The following is a 21534-nucleotide window of genomic DNA, read 5'->3' on the forward strand; positions in this document are numbered from 1 at the left end:
ATTCATAATGTATCGTAAGATTGGATCGATCCTTTCTCTGTATCGAAAAATAATGGTCTTTTAAATCTATCGTCTAATACGAATGTCACTCGAAATATACGAGATCTTGTCCGTCTTTTATGACATCCGCTACTGGGCGCACGGCAGCGTTAATAATCGAGTGAACGTCGATGCTCGATACGTGCGACAGGCATTCCCTGTCGATAACCGTCCCTGGCCTCGTCCAGGCAAATGTGTACCGGGTTAGTGACACGCCTAATCGTCCCATAATCGTTCCAGAATAATCCTGGATCAGGAAGGAGGAAGCCACGGATTCCAACGAATTGCTTCGATTAAAATCGACATTATTAACTTTATTTTACCTGTATACGAATATGAAAGAATTTTGATAATATAAATATCCATATAATATAATGATCTTTTTACTTAAATCGTATTAATTCTCTCTCTTTCTTTTTTTTTAATTATTAATTATTAACTGTTATCGCGGAGTCTCTTTGAAAATTTCATTTCACGATTCTCCTTTCCAATCGACATATTTAATATTTAATTAACGAGTATTTAATTACGTTTAAGATTTTTAATTAAAATTTCAAAACAAGTTCGCATTTTATCCTTTTCATTCCATCTCAAAATTTCATTTCAAAGATAATACGTATAGCATATTAAATTTTTGTCCAAAAAATATTCTTTCGTTAAATACTTATTCGTCCATCTACGACACCAAAGTTCCAAGGTTCGCTACTCTAACGCTTCTCTTGCACCGCTGCCAGCGCCACCGCCCACGCAACCTAATGTACCAATTAACGATCGTTCAGGAACGGTTCTTTAACTGGTGTCGATGTCGATAACCGGCGATTAAAAACAACGCCGCGTGACGAGATCCCCCGGAATCCCGTGGAAAGGGCTTTTGTTCCACGTATCGACCACCGATCTTGAGCATTGCCACCGTGCCCACGTGACACGATTCCTGGCGATTTTCTCGCCATCTTATTTTTCTCTACTTCTACGTACGTGTTCCTTCTACGTGCCGTGGGGAATAGTGGCGAAGGTTGCAGTATTTCTTAGATTTTAATCTCTCGTTGGAATATTAATTTCTAATTTTTCTTCTTTCTTCTTTTGGACTTTTTTTGGTGTATTGTAATCTCTGTACGAGTTGAATGGATAATGAAGATACGAAATTTACGGTAACCTTGAAACTTAAAGATTCTGTGTCTACTTTTTGTAATAGATGAATAATGGACGTTGTGGAGGAATAATTTTGGATTTTTATCGGTCGTTAGAATAATTTTAAATTTTAAATAATAATTTTAATTTTAATAATTTTCTATATTATTTGAGAATGATTGAAATAATTATTTAGAATCATTTCGTCCATTTCGATGATTTTGAATCCTCTTGAAAATTATTTTCAAAAGTATATTCAATCTTGAGTTGTAGATACAGGATTTTTCTTAAATAAAAATTATTGAAATTAAACAGTCATCTTGCAACGATTGACGATTCGAGAAGAAAAATGGAATTGGAAAAAAAGGATCTATATGCGTGATCGAGAGCATACGTGCGTGACGAAAGAAAAAACCTTGTTGAATATTCTGTTGTGCAAAGTGGGACTGTTTGACGATGAATTTCACGCGAATCGCGCAATCACTTTTTTTTCAACGCAACGGATTGGTTCTTTTGCTCGATTTCATTCGCGTTCATTGTGTCTCTGTACACTTTTTACCCTTTTTTTCTTTTTAATAATATAAAACGAAACAAAAATTTTGAATTATTAATCTACATCTCTTTCTTCGTTTATTTACGTTTATTTGAATTTTAAATTCGAATCAAAATTGAATTCAAACTTTCTAAATTTCATCAAAATTAATTCTCTTCTAATTTTTACACAATTCTCGCTTCTAAAACAATTCTCTCATTGCGTATGCAAATGCAAATTGCACAATGTGAGGAGGAAAATAGCGAATACGACAGTCGTGTGCAGAATCAAAATCTTCCTTTTATTCCTCCCCCCGCATTCCTCTTCTTTTTTTTTTTTTTTTCTTCTTCTTCACTCTGGTAAACCACGTCAAGAAAGGTTTCGTTTCAATCACATAGGATTGTTTATCCCAAGGGCGACCTTCGTTTTGATGGACATATCAATTTTTCCTTCTCCCCCCCTCCCCCCCTTTCCACGTTTTATCCCTTCTTCCTCCATTTAATTACGTTACGTCCCCGTTCTTTTCCAGAATCCGCACTTTCCAGCTCGAGGTCGCAGGTCTCTCCGATACATACACGGAATAATTACAATATCAATTACATTATCGACATCTCACCATCTCTTCTCTCGATTCATAAATGTTTATGCTCCATATAATTTTCGAATGATTTCGGCTACAATGTAATTCGATCGAATGTAATTGTAATTAGGTATACGAATCTTGATGAACGTGATTAAAGCGGAGTTAATTAATTTATAATAATGTTATATGTTATATGTTAAGTTGAAACATTTTCCAACGTGTCGATATAAATTATATTCGTTCGTTCGTAGTTCGTATTTTATCGAGAATAGCATTTCGAAGTAATGTGACATTTATGGTGTAATCGAAATTGAGAGTTTTTTTGGAATTTCATTTTTGGAAATTATCGATGATTGATTTTTGTAGTTTAAATTTTTGATTTTGAACAGGGATTTAGAAATTTGTGAGAAAATTTGTTTGGATTGAAATAGGATTTATCATCGTGACACGTTTTAGAATTATTTATTCGAAAATTGAATATTTGATTTGATGGAGAAAATTTATCGATGAGATTTTATTTTAAAAAAATATATTATTTACGAAGCTTGAAAATAAAATTTAAAATATCGATTTAAATTGAAATATAAATTTATGAAAACGACTGATATTGATTTAAATGAAATATCGGATTATTTCAATTTAGAATGCTTAAAAATTGCAGATTTAATCTCGATGCTCCTTTTAAGAACGTATCACCTTGATAAATTCTTAAATCATTTTTATACACCGATAAATATCTCATATTCGATCCTTCTATCATTTATTTTACACATTCTCGATCACTTCGTGTATATTTTATTCGTTTAATGATTTATTAAAGATACTTATCTAAAAAAAAAAAAAAAAAAAAAAGAATTATACCTTACACCACTCGTATTCAATTTTTCATTCATTAAAAATCAGGAAACTAAAAAAATATAAATTCTAAAAAAAGATATAATAACGTGTGTCTCCGTTCTATATATAGATGCCGTAAATATACATTACAGATGCTGATCCATTTCACCAATATTCAACCTATAATCTCGATAATACTTATACAAAAATTATAAAATTAATAGAATGACAAAAATTGCAAGAATACGTGGAAAAAAATTTAAATTTCTATAAATTGAATTATCAACTTAGATCAAAAATATTTCTTAATGGAAATGTTTAAACACGTTTGAACACGTTTGTTGGTAAAGGTAATATTTATTCCCTAAGATTTCAATAAGAGACGTAATAAAAGTAACGAAACATCCTTATTTGCGTACCAATATACACGTCCACTCTCTATGTGTTTTCAAACAATCACCGGCAAGAAAAGAGAATGGACACCGACAAGTATTGTCCAATTTCAAGGAGGAAGTCACATGTTGCACCTGACCTCGAGATATCCCTTGAAAAAGACGAGCACACGAGAGACGAACAGGCGAGTAATGTCAATGTCACCACCTTAGGTGTACCGCTTGCTTCCCAGGGTGTGGTCCCCTCCTACGGGTCGACGACTCCCTACCAGATTCACCTATATAAAAGGGGTACCGTGCCTCGACAGGGCAGCACATCACCGTTCGTACTTTAGGGCGAGTACTGGTTAGAAAATTTCCAGCAGCGCTTTTTCCACGCGATTAACGCCATGAGAACAATAGTGAGTATTTAAGGATATTTATCGTGCGTCTATGAAAAATTCATCATGAGATTTTTAAGGGGTGGACTCATATTTTGGATCGAATAATAAAAGAGAAAACGAGTGCTATCGAGTCACTAATTAAATTGCCATTCATTGAGTATATGCATAATATATACTTGACTTTGATTATTAAAAATCTGTTTTGAATGTATTTAATAGAAATAGTTGAATATTATTTTAATTTAAAGAAAAAAAAATTGAGAGTATATTTCTAGAGAAGATTCATTAGTCATATATTAAGTGTGATTATTATTTATTACCATTAGTTTTCTCGTCATTGACACACTAACATCCTACATTCTTGCACAAGCCTCTTTATATAAATAATCACATCTCCTTACTCAAGCAATTACAAAAAGATTGTTTCCACGCCCTGTCATCCACCTACTTTTTTTACACCTCTGTGCAAATTCTTATACTAAAAATTTCAAACATTTATTTCAGATATAAAATTTGTACATTTCAATGTACAAATATTTTTCACTTCTCTCTAACCTATCTATCTAACTTAATTATAATAATTTATACCTTACATCTTTCTTCATGTTGTATCTTATTCACATACACACACACTCTCTCTCAAGTTAACTTCTCATATAAAACTTCTTCAAAGTTATATAGTTTCTCTATTTTCGATTTACAGATCATCCTAGCTACGATTTTCAGTGCAGCCATTTCAGATATAAAATTTGTACATTTCAATGTACAAATATTTTTCACTTCTCTCTAACCTATCTATCTAACTTAATTATAATAATTTATGCCCTACACTTTCTTCATGTTGTATCTCATCTACACACATACATACTCTCTCTCAAGTTAACCTCTCATATAAAACTTCTTCAAAGTTATATAGTTTCTCTATTTTCAATTTACAGATCATCCTAGCCACGATTTTCAGTGCAGCCATTTCAGATATAAAATTTGTACATTTCAAATGTACAAATATTTTTCACTTCTCTCTAACCTATCTATCTAACTTAATTATAATAATTTATGCCTTACATCTTTCTTCATGTTGTATCTCATCTACACACATACACACTCTCTCTCAAGTTAACCTCTCATATAAAACTTCTTCAAAGTTATATAGTTTCTCTATTTTCGATTTACAGATCATCCTAGCCACGATTTTCAGTGCAGCCATTTCAGATATAAAATTTGTATATTTCAATGTACAAATATTTTTCACTTCTCTCTAATCTATTTATTTATCCAACTTAATTATAATAATTAATGTCTTACATCTTTCTTCATGTTGTATCTCATCTACACACATACACACTCTCTCTCAAGTTAACCTCTCATATAAAACTTCTTCAAAGTAATAGTTTCTCTACTTTGAATTTACAGATCATCCTAGCCACAATTTTCAGTGCAGCCATAGCAGAGCCAGGATACGTGCGCTCAGTGATTCCCTACAGTTACCTGGAAGTTTTGGACACACCGGAAGTGGCACAGGCGAAGGCAGCCCATCTCGCGACTCAAGCGTACGAGGCGGCAAGGAACACGCTCGGATACGCTCACGTGCCAGCTTTAATCCATGTTTACACACCTGTATCTGGCGCGCCCCTCGGCGCTGATGGAAATGTTATCGATACGCCTGAGGTCGCGGAGGCGAAGGCTGCTCATCTGACCGCTCACGCACTGGTAATTACAAGCAACTGAGAGATCTAGAAATATATATTAACGATTTGTAATTTAGATTAAATAGATTTAAATCACGAGAAAAAGAAAAAAGAATCTATACTATTATTTCAAAATGGGGATAGGTGAATAGTTAGACAATAAAATGGTAAAATTTCGTTCAAGATTTCGGTGAATGAAGATTTGTGTGTTATTTCAGAGTGAGAAAGTATTATTATATGGAATATTAATAATTATTTATAAAAATGAATTTATTTGAATTCAAAAAATTTTAGTTATAATTAATTTTAAGATTGGTATGTTTATCTCAATTTGATATAAAATTATTGCAATTTTTTAAATTATTCATATAGGATTAATAATTATAAGAATAGTAACTTTTTTTAAAATTAGGGTAAATAGTGGATATTTAATAATAATCTATCATTTTTTTTAGTTAATGTTATTTATAGTCAAACAAATAGACGATTAATATTTATTAATAAAGGTATAATTAATTTTATACCTTCAATGTCATTATTATGATTTATATTATGTTCATCAAATATGGGATCTCCAGTTTCATTAAATTTAATTATTATTAATTGGTTTGATTTCATGATTAAAGTTTATAATATTATAAATATATAACGGATATGGTATGATTTAGTTTTAATTTTGTAAAATTGTTTTGCATTGAAGGAGACTGCGAAGAATCTAGGCCTCCATCCATATGGCGCCTTGGCTTTCGCTTCGCTGCCTTATGCTTATAGATTTGGATACGGTGCCCCCATTGGTCCTGATGGCAGAGTGATAGACACTCCGGAAGTTGCAGCGGCGAAAGCAGCTCATTTGGCCGCGCATGAAGCTGCAAAACTTGCTAATAATCCTTGACCATTTGAACAGAAATATTCGAAAGGAAGAATGACCATAAAATAATCTTCTATCTCTTTATTCAATTATCGATTTATCGAAATGCAAACGAACAATGATCGATGATTCTCGTTCTATATATCTTTGTCAATATAAAATGATCTTAGGACTTTAAATGATTAAATATTATGACTCGAAAAAAGAAAACAAAGTAACAAAAATAATATATGATTTTTTTATATGGACTTGATACGATGATGGAATTTAATAATAAATAATTTCTTTTTTACACAAACTATTATTCTCATCTATTATCTTTATTTCTAAAATAATTTTAATTTCTTTCAACCCGTTAAATTTTGTTATGAATTATATTGACATTTTTTTTTGTGATAAAATTTCTTGTTGTAAGATTAAAGATATATTTGGACATGTTATAAATTCTATCTAATTTATTAAAGATATATAATTCATAGCATAACGCATTATAAGAATAAATGAGTAATTCTTAAAGATATATTAAAGGTAATAAAAAATATATAGTTCGTGGAATATGAGATGTTGAATGTGATTAAAATTTATAAATTTATTTAAAATTTTCTTAATTAAACAATTACAATCCTATAAATCTTAACGAAATTTATTAATAAATTATTATTATGTAGCTCTTTCTTGTTCAAGAGCTTTACGCGCCATCATTAATATTCCTTCTCTCATTCGATTTCCGCCAATAAATCGACCAGAATGTACAAAAGTAGCACCTTCGATTCCGCAGACATTTACCAGAGCTTCATTTTTTAAACCTTCCCAAGATTCTGGTAAAAATAACCTAAAAACCAAGTTTATTTTGAGAATAATTAATATTAACAATTCTAAAAGTTCAATCAATTATATAAATACCTGCATATAAAACTATCAGGCTTCACAGGTACGCATCTAATTCTATAAGTATCATCTTTAAAAATCACATATTTCAATAAAGGTTTTATATTTTGTTCTTTTTCTATTGCAAAAAGATGCTGAAACCATGGTACACACTGTGATAATTCTATAATTTCTCCGCTAGGATCAACCTATAAATATTTATTGCAACTTTTGCATTAAAATATTTTTATAAAGTTTTAAATAAAAGACAGTTTAGAATTAACATAAAAAGGAAAATTAATCTTGCACAATACTGCACAACTAATAATTATATAATCTAATGCTTGACTCTATTCAACTCTATTTAATCAGTATGTCATTCTATTCAAATTCATGCAAATATCATCTCAATTTTATAACAATAATGCTTTTATTATTAATTACAAAATTGTAATAGAAAGAAAAAAGTATAATCTGTTTTATTCACTTCAAAGCGTTTTGCAACAGCTTCTTCTACGATAGATCTAGCTGGTAACCAAACATTTGCTGCATAATTTATATGTTGGACAAAATCTTGGCCAGTTAATTCCATTGCTTTTAAAAATTGAGTATTAGGATTAAGATCTTTGCTATTCCATGGTGGATTTAAAAACTTAACACGAGAAGATAAATCTGTTACGATCTTATATCTAAAATGTATAACACATAAAATATTGAATATATATATATTTTAATTAATATAAAATAAAATTAATTAGTATAAAATAAAATTATTTACTTAGTATTTTCACTACATATAGAAATTCCATTATCTATACTATCAATTTCTTGAATGAATGTATTATAAATATGTTTAAAAATTATTTCTATGTCAGCATCGCTTGCTTGTGGAACTAATTCCTTGATAATTTCATGACCAAAATGACAATATATTAAACCAGCACTACTTAGTTTTGTTTTCCAATCATGACCTGGTTTCTTAATAATCGTACTTACAGATTCATTAAAATCTCTAATTTATAAAGAAAATTAAGTTATTTCATATTGATTTTTCTTTTTTAATAGCTAAAATATAAAAAGCTAAAAATCAATACCTCATATGATGGTCATAACGATGCTTGCAAGGATTATATTCTTCACCAACATCGACCACAATATCACAAGTATTTAAAATGCTCATGTCCCGTGATCTAAAAATATATTTGATATTTTATTAACTCTAATAAATTTTAAAATCATATTTTTATAAAAACATTAAATACAATTCTCGCTCCAAAATTATTTCACAAAAAATATCTTACCTCACTATAATTGCATCTTTATATCTTGGCAATGTTTTCAACATAAAACAAGCGAGTGCTTCATCACAATGAAAACAACCGTCATGAGTTCCGATTTTCACATTTTCTGTCATTGTTACAAATTTCTGTAACCACGTTGGCGTATAGGTTAAGTTACCTGATAGAGTAGATAGGTTCGTGAAATATCGTAAAATTGTAGTAAAAATATTTTTAATCATATTCTCATTGTAATGTAAATAAAGTTTATGAAATACGAGAATAATATAATATACATATAATCTTGAAACACTTGGTTAATTCAAAGTATCATATATGCTTTAATTAATCAATAAAAAGATTATGATTAATCAGAAATTATAAATATTATTTAAATACACATATTTATTATATGAAAAGATTTAATATTATTTGTAATACAGATATATAATTCGTTTAAAAAAATTCAATTTTATATATTAATTTCTTACATGAAAAAAATAGATATATATAAGAAATACATACCACATATAAAAATTCGATCGAAAAAATCTTAAATTCGGGAATCAGCACCATCTTCAGAGTATTATATATGGAGTATCGCAAATTAAACATATCAAAAAAAGATAGAAAATAATAGAGATAGAATAGAAATTGATTTTCAATGTCATCTTTTGAATATAAAAATATCTTTCCAAAAATAAAATAAGATAGAATAAAAATTGATTATTAATGCCATTTCTTAGAAACTTTTCAAATTTATATTTTTCAATTTTTACTCTATCCTTTTTTCTATCCTTTTCCTATTGTTTTCTCTTTTTATCTCTATTAGTTTCATTCGCGGCATTAAAGATGACGCTAATTCCAAAATTTATATCCTATTCGTCCTTTCTTCATCATATATAGTCTCTCTGTTTATATTGGCACAAATAAGATACGGGATGTCAATTTAATGTCTTTCATTTTTTCTTTTTCCAAATGTTTTAATTTTTAATTTGAAAAAGAATAGACATTTACATTTTTCATTTTATCATTAGGATGATAATTAGGATCCAAAACAAAAAATTGACGGGATAATATTAACATTCTAATTAGTTGGTAAAATTGAGACATTAAAATAAATTGATATTAAAATTGAATTAAGTCTGTATTACTACATTACATATTACATATTATTATTATAATATTAATAATTTATTTATTTATTTTTTAAAGTAAGTTATTTATTTTTAGAATAATGGTATGACTTTGTATGTATTGTTAAATTAATATTATTATTAAATTATTGAAAAATTGTATTCAATAAAAGTATGGAAAATGTGAAATTAAATAAATAATTTTTCTTGATGGTACGATGTTCGAATAGAAATATTTTTTCATATTTTTATTATTTTGGGCAACAATAATAATTACGATACCGTAGCCTATTACTTGAAAGATAATTATATTTACAATTATTAAAATTATCTATATACGTAAAATTATACATCGATCAAATTAAATTACGAACTACTCTCTTTTTGATAATCGAAATATTTAGGAACAAAAGTTAAATTAATCTTGTGTTCTACGCTCAATGTTAAAGTAAATTGTTTCTTTAATAAAAAATTTTGTTTTTCACATTCATTTTAAAAATTACAAATAATTTTCCTTGGTATATAAATATGAAGAAGAAGAATCTATATCAACAATTATAATGCTCTAAATCGATAAAATAAATAGAAAAAAAAAAAAAAAATTTTAAAAGTGAGAGAAAAATTATCGTGCAACTAAACAATCATAAAGACAAAAAAAATTGCACGCAGTTCACAATTATTATTAACGCAGTTAATAAGGTTTCTTACATCGATAACATGTAACTCTACAGAGAGACACAGATATTTACAGAAACCATCAAATGTACACGCTGAAACTTTTCTCTATATATTCTACACACTTATCAATTTTAACTATCTAAAAATCGCAAAAATTGGAGCGGAATAAGTTCACATGTAAATATATTATATATATTACAAATATTAATAATATAATAATACATATAATATTATTAATATCATAATATTATATATATATAAAATATATGATGTTGTATTCTTGTATGATAATCTATTTATACATTTAACAATATCGATAGGAATTTCAATTCGAAATTATTCGTTTTTCCGCTAAGAGAAATGAACATTTAGAGATATTATTGTAAGGATATGAATGTATAAGATAAATTCACAAAGACACGATCGCTCAGAGAAATTACTCCATCAATATAAGGATTTAAATATTTCTCCAAAATGCTTTTCTGCATTTCTTTCTTCTTGTCTTTTTTTTTTTTTTTTTTTTTTTTTTCTCTAATTATTACTATACATTCTCATTAATCTACTCATGCACTTGCAACTAATACAAATATTCGATCGTAATATATGAGTTTGTTTGAGCAATGTATAACAGATTTATTGCTGTTTCGCTAGATAGAACACATCAATTTGTCGTGGAAATAATCGATGCAATGTAGGAACCGACAAAATTTCCTGTTTATTCCTAAAAAAAAAAAAAAAATCGACAGGGCTTGCGAGACTGTCAGATTTCGATAGCAAGATTTATTATCATCTCTTTGATAGAGATTGTTCTCGTGTTATTTTTATATCGTGATTAATAAACAATGCAAACCACGATTAACTATCTCACGTTAATATTTGAACGCTGCTGTTATTATGAGTTTCATAATATATTTTGAAAATTGTATTTAATACTTTTTGAAGTGATACATACGTCGTCTTGTGAAAAATAGATAACTAAAGTAAAAAAAAAAAAATAAATTAATTTCAAGAAAGTAAATAAAAGAAAAAAAGAAATATAACTACAACATTGCACGATTCAAATATCGACGAAATTAATTTATCGATTGAACAATTCTATTTTATCGACAGAGCTATTTATAATCTATCGATAATCTTCGAATCGGTCGAGTATACTTAAATTATTTCAGAACAATAATCTTCCACTACTTTTTTTTTTCTTTCACGTGTTCTTCTTATCGTTCTTTCTAAAAAAAAAAACGGAAAACGCAATTCTGTAATCTCGTTCATTGCTTAAAGTATTCTAAGCGTTGAAAAAGAATGTAAAAAAAAAAAAAAAAAAAAAAAAAAAGAAAAGAAAAGAAAAATAGGATCAGTCGTCCATTTTTCCCATCTCCGCGTGAGCCGCTTATTCGAACAATCTATTCGAGTGTATTAATTTTAATAAGTGTGAATCCATTATCATCATGTACAAGGGTTATGGCAAATGCTTAAAGGAAGGGATGGTATCCTCTTCCACGAGGAGAAGGAAGACAGAGAAAGAGAAAGAGAAAGAGATCTTACATATTAACAATATACATTAAATATACACTAGTTAGGGGAGGTCGTGGATTCACCAATTACCAAAATCAATCTTGTCAGCGACACGAAGGGAGAGCATGCAAATCAATCTTGAAAATCCCGACTGATTCTCATTACCACTGTCTTTTCAGGCATTTTTTGTTCTTAACATTATGGCGACAACTTTGGCTTTCTTCGTCAAAAATGGTGTCCTCTTCACACACGAATCGGAAATCGAGCACTTGCCTCGACGTAAATCCGGGAGAACAATAATGAAACAACCTACAGTCCCTATTGTCACCATAGAAACGGTACATCTCCTTCTCCAGGCAATTGAAACCGTCTCGCCTTTTCAACGATGTCGATTTTCGACTCAAAGGCCTGATCGTTGTCGATTCCATCTCTTCCACGTGTCTCTCAGTCGTCGATGAGGACTCCGAAGAGGTCATCGTTCGAGGAGTTGAAGCGATGACAGAAACTTCTGTCATATTTTGAACATCTATGAATTTGGTCGACGATGCAATCGATGTTTCATCTTGCGTAGTAGTTGGATTCATGGTTGGAGATGATGATTCATCGGGATAATCGGCAAAAGTCGTCGATAAAGTTGTCGTACTCACTATTTCCACGTCTACCAAAATAAAACTCTTATTTGACTTTTCTAAGGACTCTGTGCTAGCTGACTCGATTTCCATCAAGTTTTCAGTAGTGGAGGCAAGAGTAGTGGATAATCTAGAGATAGGATAAGGTGTGAAACTCTCTTCCTCGTTCTCTTCCTTCTTGACGTTCGTCGGGGATTTTTGTTCGCTTGGACTGGAGTCCTGATCATCCTTACTCTTTGCCGAAATGTTGTCTCCCCGTTCCATCTCGTTGACAAGCTTTAATTTGTCCTCGAGCACATTTTCTTCGTTCCCATTTTCACTCATATTGGCAATTATTGTCGACTGTACAGTCGATATTTCCGTGGTTTCCATCAAATTCTCCTCCATGGCCGTCGTGATAGCCATCATGGTTGTCGGTTTGCGAGTCAGCAAGGTTAGTTTTCTGATCACTGGTTTTGGTGCCAACTCGTTGTAAGATTTAGGCGGCTTTGCCGGTTTGGGATTGAGAAGGCTTATTCTAGGTTTGATTATCACGGGATTCGGAGTCGTCGTTGGAGGTATGTAATTATAATTTTTCCTAGCAGAGATTGGTTTGAATAATTTTGGAGGTGTTGGTCGAACGGTTGTTGTCGTAGTAGTAGTAGTAGTTGTTGTTGTTGTGGTTGTTGACGTTGTCGTCTGTAATAAATCTGTCTTCTCCGTGTTAAAGTCTTCAGGATTCTCAGTTCCCTCAGTTTTTTCAGACTCCGTCGTAGTTTCCAATATGTCCTCTTCAATTTTCTCATCAGTATCCTCTACTTTCCCATCGGCCAACATTTCTTTGTTACTCTTCTCGTCGCTTAGACTATTAGAGTTTGAAGATTCACGTTCTTTGTAATTATCGGGCTCGTAATTATCATCAACGTAATCATGAGCGGTGTTATCGACAATTTCTGACGATTTCTTAGATTCCAATATTCCGTCCTCTCTTCTATCCTTGGGTAATTCATCGGTGAATTTAAGAACCCCTTCGGTACTTTCTTCCTGATCGCTCAAAATACGTTTCTCGAGAATTTCTTCCTTTGGCGTTTCTTCGGAAATAGCACGTTCCAGGGAAGAAATAGTGGTGTCTTCGGAATTTTCAGAATCTTTGTAGTCGTTATCCTCATCCATTTCGTAAGTACTTTCGTAGAATGCCTCGGTAGAGTCACGCTGCTCTGTCGAATCTTCTTGAGAATTGATTTCCTCCTTCCTAGCAGTCGTGGAATACTCTTTTTCTTCCCCTTCTTCGCTTTCAATTTTCGCGTTTTTATCCTTCGATTTGAGAAGAGAGAAATCTTCTTCTGAAGAATCTTCGAGCTTCGCGCTTTTCTCCTCCTGAGAATTTTTCATTTCGTAGCTATCCTCTTCAAAATCTTCGCCATTGAGAACTGTGGTCGATTCGTCTTCCACGCTTTCGCGTTCAATCGAGGAATTCTTCTTAAGCGTTTCAGGCTTTCGTTCCATTTCTTCGTCTTCAAATTTTGTTTCCTTTTTTCCTCCAACTTGTCCTTCATCAAAGTTCACGTTCTCTTCATCTTTCAAAATCTTCTTGGACTCTTCTTCATGAGAAGTTTCCAAAGCTTTAGATTGCTTTTCCGAGGTCTCGTACTCGTTAACCTCTCCTTTTCGATTCTCTTTCCCCGAATCCTGTTCCTTACCCGTCTGCAGACTCTTTAAATAACCACCATGCTTGTTCACAGCTCTGGTATCGACTTCCTTCGAAGTTTGAGATTCTGGTTCCTCAAATATATTCTCGTCAATCTGTTCAATCTCAGGATTCACTCTCGTTGTACTTGTTTCCACATTTTGTTCAGGAAGATTATCATCAATTGATTTGACAGATTCGTTATTTTCCTTTTTCCTTGAACTTACTTTTCCTCTAGATCTGATCCTCGAACTTTTTCTTCCAGCAATTGGCTTCAACTCTTTCGATTTTTCCCTTCTTTTTTCGCCTTCTTCACTTTCCTTCTGTATTTTATCTTCAACGACGTCACGTTGGTCTTTCGAATTTTTCGAATCTTGCGTGGATTCTCTTTCCATTTTAATAGTTGCTTCTTCAGTCGTGGAAACGTGTTCATCTTTAGATTTCGAGTATTCTTCTGGATCAAGAACAACGACATCGATGACTCGTTCCGGTTTTCTGACCTCATCTTTCTCACTTTCGTCGTTAATCTTCTCATTCGAAATTTCTTGTCCCTCTTCTTCATCCTCCTTCGAATCCGATTCATCTTTCCCTTCCTCATCCACATCAACGTATTCTTCACCTTCTTCGTCCTGAGTATCCGACCTCAAATCAGGAATATCAAACTGTTCATCAGATTTACTCCTTTCGTCCTCCTGCTCCTCTTCTTCCGTATCATCCTCGTATTCCCTCGCCTTGAAATTCTTAGAGGCCTTCGTTTCCAGATCCTCCAACTCGGAATCCTTCTCCCCATTAACGATACTTTTATCAATTCCCTGTAACCTGCTCCCCTCGAACGCGTTACGAATAGCCTCCTCCGTGAACTCGTCCCCGAACAAGATATCCCTGAACCTCATCAGACTCTCTTTGATCGATCGAAAATCCCTTCCGTCACTCTCGTTCTCAACGTTCGAACTACTTGCCACTCCCCTATTCTTCTCGGAACCTTCTTCCTCGCCATAAGAAACCATAGAATTCTTCGATCTCTTCACCCTCCAACCACTTTTCCCTTCGTCGACCACTGCACGTCTGCCGTTCCGAATTTTAGGGACGTCCCTGTAGAAAGGATCGAACGACTCGTCACCCTCCTTGTAATCGTCGTAGCTGGCAGGAATGGTCGGAAGGGGAAGAGTGACCAACTGGGTGGTGTTCAGAGGTCTGCCAGATTCGTCGCTCACGCTTGCTTTGGCCGTCACGATTACCCTGGATTGAGAAGGTAGCAAGGACGAGGGGTTCTGGACTATTCTCTGAAGATCTGGGGGCGGCAGGTTGATGGTGATCTGGTGGGGCTTCAATTGAGGGATCGGTATAGGTGGCAGCACGTGTATGTGCTGAGTGACTTGTTCGTTAACGGGTTGGGAGGTTTGGGGCGGTTTCGACGAGGTTCTCGGGGTTGGATAGAAGGATCTGATCGTCGTTTCGTCGGTTGCCGGGGTTGGAAGGAAGTTTCCCGAGATTCTTTGCTGCTGTTGGGAGGTCTGGCTTTTCGTTTGCCCGGTTCGTGACGACGATTCCGACGTTGGAACAGGCGAGATCGTCAATTTTGAGATCTGGAAAGAGGAAGAGGGCAATGTAATAAGAAATAGAAATAAAAATTAAAAATCGGATAATTCTTCTCACCTTTCCTTTACTGGTCGATTGGATAGCCTCCAAAGGTCTGACGCTCTGCTCCCCCGATATCTGTTCACGATAGTGGGACGTCTCTCTGGGATTGTTACTGTGGACAAATTGCTCCGTGGTGCTGGCGGTTATCCCGTGGTTATGAAAAATAGGATTTATCACCCCATTCCCATTGCTGTTCAACAACGTTTGTATGGTGGACGAGGTCGAGTGGTGGAACAACGGCGTGACAGTGGACGGTTCGTTGCTGCGGATGATCTGAGGGCTCGAAGTCGAGCCGTACCTGATCTGATGATGAACCGGTTGACCCGGTTGAACGGTTGTCGAGCTGATTCCCTGGTTGCTGAACAATTGGTACGAGGTTGCTTGCTGATTGTTTTTCCTTTCCCCGTTGTTGTTGTGGAATATGTACTGGTGATGGTATCCACCGTTTTTATCGTCGTAAAGGGACTTGGACTGGCTCGTGTGCACTTGAGGGAACGGAGGCTGAGGTTGATAGTGTTGGGGATAGCCGGTGGGGTGGGGGAAGGAGTTGGATGCTGGCGTGGTGCTGGACGATTTGCTCGGTTTCGACGTCGTCGTGCTGGTCGTCGTTGTGGTGGGTCGAGCCGACGTGGTACGTTGATGATGCTCGTCCGTTGGATCCGATTGATCGACGTCGTCCTCGCTGTTTTCGTGCAAACTACAAGAAAACCAGGTTTCTGAATTTTGGAATATTATTTATTATATCGGATAAATTTGAACTTTCTTTCTCTTCTTCTTTAAGTTGGCAACTAAGTAATTGCGGATTTTTTTTTAGAAAATCAAAGACAATTTTTTCATGGAACTAAATAACTTTATTCTGTAATGCGTTGCCCATTTTGATCAATGACCTTTTGCCATCTTTCAGGCATCATAATCCCACGTTCATAAAACTTCTGGTTTTTATTAGCAAAAAACTGAATCAGGTACGATTTGATATCATCATCATTATTGAAATTTTTACCATTCAAGGAGTTTTGTAAAGATCGAAACAAAAAGTAATCAGATGGTGCAAGGTCAGGACTATATGGTGGATGAGGCAAAACATCCCAACCAAGCTCCAATAATTTTTGCCGAGTGACCAAAGATGTGTATGGCCTTGCATCGTCATGATGGAATACAACACCTTTTCGATTTGTCAATTCGGGCCGCTTTTCTTCAACTGCATTGTTTAATTTCGTTAGTTGTTCAATGTAGACAACAGAATTGATCGTTCGGTTGGGTGGTAAGAGTTCAAAATAGACAATTCCTTTGTAATCCCACCAAACTGATAACAAAACCTTTTTTCGATGAATACCAGCTTTTGATGTTGTTCGAGCTGGTTCACGTGGCCTGCTCCACGATCTTTTCCGCTTGATATTGTTGTAAACAACCCATTTTTTATTGCCAGTTATCAGTCGTTTTAAAAATGGATCATTTTCATTACGTTTCTTTAGCAAATCGCAGCTGTTAATGCGTTGCGTTAAATGCTTTTCTTTCAGTTCGTGAGGAACCCATGTATCGAGTTTTTGAACATAGCTAAGTTGTTTTAAGTGGTTTTCAATGCATGTATGTGATATGATATATGAAGCTTCTCTACAATCTACGAGTTGTACTGCGACGATCCGAATCGATTATTGCTTTGATTAGATCGTCATCAACTTCAACTGGACGACCAGAGCGTTTTTCGTCTTTGAGTGAAAAATCACCAGAACGAAATTTGTCGAACCAATTTTGACACTGCCGTTCTTTTAAGGCTTCGTCGCCATAAACAGCACGTAACTTTTTGTGAGCTTGCGATGCGTTTTTGCGAAAATAAAAAAGCAAAATATGACGATAATGTTCCTTTTGATTTTCCATTTTTCAACGAACGCCAAACGAAAACTATGCAACCGATCAAAAAACTTTTTTTACTGATTGCCAACTAAACAAATAAACAAAATGTGTTTTACATTTGGACTACGCCAGCAAACTTAAAAATTCAACTGAAGCCATCTATGAGTGAAATCCGCAATTACTTAGTTGCCAACCCAATATATCTCTCGATATACAAGGATATGTACGAAAGGAGAGCAATGAAGGAGCGATTGATGAAAAATCAGAGAGCGATTACCACGCCTCTCTTTTACCCACGTAAATAAAATCGACAGGTATGCGTGTTAATGCACCTTTGGTCCTTACGAAATACGAATGGGAGACGGGTGAACGTCCAGACGGTCGTTAGGAAACATTTCGTGCGCGACAAGTGAACCGAGTCGCGACAATAACTATTTTCACTTCGCAGCAACGCGCGAATTCCCGTTTCGCGAGAATGAAAATGTTGTAGATTCTCGATAGCGGCGCGTGTATAAATATTTTATTTCATTTTGAACAGATTTATCGACGTATTTATGTGGTTTAAAAGAAGAACATTATATTTTCAATATGAAAATAATTATACTTGATTTATTAAATAATCCCCCCATTTGTATCGTAATATTATATAATAAGCTAAATGAAGCTAACAGGTTCAAAAATTTTTATATAAATATTTATTTTTAAGCACATAAATTTTTATAGTATTAATTAAATTAATAAATTGCATTTAAAAATTAATATAAAATTATATTATATCTAATTTTAAAGTAATAATATCTGATAAAAGAAATATTTTGATAAAATATTCATGTATACTTAATTTATATACTATTACTTAATAATAATTAATTATTATTTTCTTCATAAATTTTAAATATCACTGATTCATTATACTTTTAGTCATACTCTTTGAACTAATAATAAATTCAAATAACATCATTTATTCAATACTTATAGAATTTGGAACAATTATTATTCAAATAATTTAAAGTGGATAATTCTTCAGCGATATTCCTTTTTAAAAGAAAAAAAAAAGAATAATCGAAATCGAGTAAATTGAAGAAATTGAATTAATCAAAATATTGCGAATAATCTCACCTGAGAGTGACCGCGTTGTTTCCATAGAGTTCCAAATTCAGGTTGTAGAATCGCTCGCTCTTGCTGCAATCGACCTCGTCGACCCTCTCGCAAACCCTGGTTTCCTGATCGAACACGGTCCCATTCAGACAGAGGAACTTTATGTCCATAATCTCGTCTGAAACCAAGTCTCATGGTGAAGGACAGGGTGATTATTCGGGGATGCTCTTTTTTTTGGGTCACGATTACTCGTCTCAACGCCTTTTATTCCAATCTTAATCGTACATATTCGAATAAATTATAAAATCTATATTTTTAACTACAATAAATGATATGATATAATAAAAACTTTTTAAGGAAATGTAATGACACGTAAAGAAATTCAAACAAAAAACAAATACGATGCAAACAAATCTCCAATAATAAAATTTCCAAAAATAATTAATTAAAAATATGATAAACATAAATTTAAATATTTTAAATATTTAAACATAAATTTCCAAAAATAATTAATTAAAAATATGATAAACAAGGAGGAGGGAAAAAATAGACAGTGTTTTAACAATATACATCATCAAAGGTTGGATGATCGTGAGGATCGAAGCCAGACCAGATCGTCTCGACTTAGGTCAGTAAACGTTCCTTCGACGACCGTGACATTCTCTACGGAATGATCTCTCGATCGATTACGAAAACTTGGATCGACGCTTGCCAAGCCAGCCAGGGCGGGCCTCTCGATCCTTCGATCGAGATCTATTCACGTCTGATCACGACGCCTGTTCCTTAACTTAATTATCGTATCTAGTCGCCCAAGGATCTTCGAATGATTAATCGTTTTAACGTTGATCAAAAAAAATTTCTTTTTCTCTTTTTCTATTCTCAATAAGAAGCAAGCAGAAGAAGAGTTTATTTGATTGGGATTGGTTCGATTAAATTTTTCTTTTTTCTTTTTTTAAAGATATTCCTTTTCTCCTTTTGCTGAATTACCTTTTTGACCGATGGTGCAAACGTGGAACATTTGACATCCGACTTCAACATCGGCGTAATATCCACCGATCACTTTCCCCTGGCACGAGAAATTCGTCTCTGGCAAATTGTCGAAGTCCAAATACTTGAACAATATATTACGAATACGAAATTAATTTAAATGAAATGCAATAGTAATAATAATAATAATAATAATAAAAATACTCACGCCAGGTTCCCCCGCGCTGCATAACAAGGAGCCATGCTGGAGGTTGAGAATCGACAATATAACTGCAAAAAGTAAATAAATCATTCACATAGAGAAAATTAATTTCTGTGATCTGAATAAAATTTAGATAAAAATTTGGTGGAAGAGGGAAAGAGGAGATAAGAAAATGGCCGGGAGAGGAAAAGTGTATTTTCAATTCACGCAAGGGAAAAACGAAAGAAAGGATCGCGTGTTCAGCGCGAGGATAATTTACTGGACTAATTTAATAGTTTGCGCAATAACTCCTATTCGGAGACCCTGTTACACCAGTCGCAGTTATAATTACAAGCGACTATCAACACGCACCTAGGTCGTTGCTCTAGGAACATTCCACGCCTGTTTCATAAATTTTATCTATTTTTAACTAAATGCTTGCTGTAAGCAATCTCGTAAACGATAACTTCTTGCTGGTTACGTTGTTGGTTAAATACCTTGTTACCGAATCGAATATTAAAGTATTAAAAAAAGAAAATCGTACGAGTAATTGTGTACAAAGTATTCTTCAGTTACGTAAAATTATAACTCAAACTTCAAGGAAAAATATAATTTCACGAATACTGTAATTTTAAGGACTTGTCGAAGGAAGGATGAATCAAAAATTAAATTTAAAATCGAAGTAAGAATAATTTCAAATTCGCTTGAAAAAAGAAAAATTCCCAAAATTTGTTCTCCTCTTTCAAATATCTCTTTCTCCTTGCGTAAAGCAGGGCCGATTTCAGAATCATCTGTCATCGGATCCATGCAAGGCATTGATTTCAATCGTGGGGACAAACAAAAAAAATGATTGTTGAATAAAATAGAATGCAGTAGAGCGGGGGAGGGAGAGAATCGATCGGCGATCGAGTGGCCAGTTATAGGCCGAGGTCATCCGGTGTGGACCATCCAATCAGAAAGAGATCTGGTCGATCTCTCGCGAATCTAATATTCGAGGTCTTTTGCTCGAGCTGCAATCGATTTCCATGATATGATTGATTCGAAGCCTCTTTAGAGGCTTAATAAGAAAGGAGTAATTCTTATTAATAATTTCACTTTTGAGTGAACAGTTGAGACGATTAAGAGACATGATTCGGTTACATTGTGGAAGAGGGGGCGATTATGATATAAGGTGAAAATTGAAGAGAGTTGATTGGAAATTGCATAAACTGCATTAGAGTTGATTGAATATTCCTTTTGAGGTGTATTAATGCTGTTAAAGTTAAAGTTGTCAAGGTAATTTTGGAATGTTGTTGTAAAAGAATAAAGATTTTAAATTGGATAATATAAAAACTTTAATGGAATATAAGATATAAATTCTTTGGATACAAATAAATTTCATTTGTATAATGGTCATGGAACAATTACGGAGTATTTGTATTTTGAAAACGATATTTGTTTTTAGGATAATAGGATTTGTTTAAGGATAATAAATTTTGCCCCAAGAAGAAGAAGAAGAAGAAGAAGAAGAAGAAGAAGAAGAAGAAGAAGAGGAAAAAGCATAATTTTGATTTCTACGATG

The 21534-nt window shown here is 33.2% G+C and overlaps 3 protein-coding genes across 11 annotated transcripts in view; 1 reads left to right on the top strand and 2 right to left on the bottom strand.

Moving 5' to 3' along the window:
• The first annotated feature begins 3753 nt into the window (after positions 1 to 3753).
• On the top strand, positions 3754 to 6640 carry LOC100576916 (cuticle protein 18.7). The gene is made up of 3 exons (XM_006568265.3): positions 3754 to 3912; positions 5308 to 5604; positions 6283 to 6640. Exons 1-3 carry the CDS (start codon positions 3901 to 3903, stop codon positions 6472 to 6474), a joined length of 501 nt encoding a protein of 166 aa, XP_006568328.1. The 5' UTR covers positions 3754 to 3900; the 3' UTR covers positions 6475 to 6640.
• A 384-nt stretch (positions 6641 to 7024) lies between these two features.
• LOC551296 (UPF0160 protein MYG1, mitochondrial) lies at positions 7025 to 9269 on the bottom strand. Of its 2 annotated transcripts, XM_623695.6 has the most exons (7): positions 9120 to 9269; positions 8619 to 8775; positions 8412 to 8507; positions 8096 to 8329; positions 7805 to 8006; positions 7354 to 7526; positions 7025 to 7282 (listed from the first exon to the last, which is right to left on the bottom strand). In XM_623695.6, the coding sequence occupies exons 2-7, from the start codon at positions 8729 to 8731 to the stop codon at positions 7111 to 7113; spliced, it is 990 nt and encodes a 329-aa protein (XP_623698.2). In that variant the 5' UTR covers positions 8732 to 8775; positions 9120 to 9269; the 3' UTR covers positions 7025 to 7110. The 2 variants fall into 2 exon arrangements, with proteins under 2 accessions (XP_623698.2, XP_006568325.2); XM_006568262.3 differs by lacking the exon at positions 9120 to 9269 and having other exon boundaries at positions 8619 to 9106.
• A 1642-nt stretch (positions 9270 to 10911) lies between these two features.
• Positions 10912 to 21534, bottom strand: part of LOC102655072 (microtubule-associated protein futsch-like) — a 65059-nt gene continuing 54436 nt past the window's right edge. For 6 of the 8 annotated variants that reach the window (XM_006568256.3, XM_006568255.3, XM_026442337.1 and 3 more), the window contains 5 exons: positions 20001 to 20062; positions 19793 to 19916; positions 18827 to 18995; positions 15872 to 16553; positions 10912 to 15801 (listed from right to left, as the gene is read on the bottom strand). In XM_006568256.3, the coding sequence (XP_006568319.1) occupies positions 12082 to 15801; positions 15872 to 16553; positions 18827 to 18995; positions 19793 to 19916; positions 20001 to 20062 (4757 nt within the window). In that variant the 3' untranslated portion in view covers positions 10912 to 12081. Of the gene's footprint in view, positions 15802 to 15871; positions 16554 to 18826; positions 18996 to 19792; positions 19917 to 20000; positions 20069 to 21534 lie in introns of those variants that run through there. The other 2 variants (XM_006568257.3, XM_006568261.3) reach the window with 2 other exon arrangements.

The sequence above is a fragment of the Apis mellifera genome, linkage group LG8 (assembly GCF_003254395.2).
Source record: "Apis mellifera strain DH4 linkage group LG8, Amel_HAv3.1, whole genome shotgun sequence".
Classification (NCBI taxonomy): Eukaryota; Metazoa; Arthropoda; class Insecta; order Hymenoptera; family Apidae; genus Apis; species Apis mellifera.

Bases quoted from the DNA above. Each gene is read 5' to 3' on its own strand.
- LOC100576916 (XM_006568265.3), top strand. The intron at 5,605-6,282 runs GTAATTACAAGC...TTTGCATTGAAG, and splicing joins ATCTGACCGCTCACGCACTG to GAGACTGCGAAGAATCTAGG.
- LOC551296 (XM_006568262.3), bottom strand. From the start codon at position 8,836: ATGATTAAAAATATTTTTACTACAATTTTACGATATTTCACGAACCTA. The intron at 8,508-8,618 runs GTAAGATATTTT...ATATATTTTTAG, and splicing joins AAAGATGCAATTATAGTGAG to ATCACGGGACATGAGCATTT. The intron at 8,330-8,411 runs GTATTGATTTTT...TTTATAAATTAG, and splicing joins CGTTATGACCATCATATGAG to AGATTTTAATGAATCTGTAA.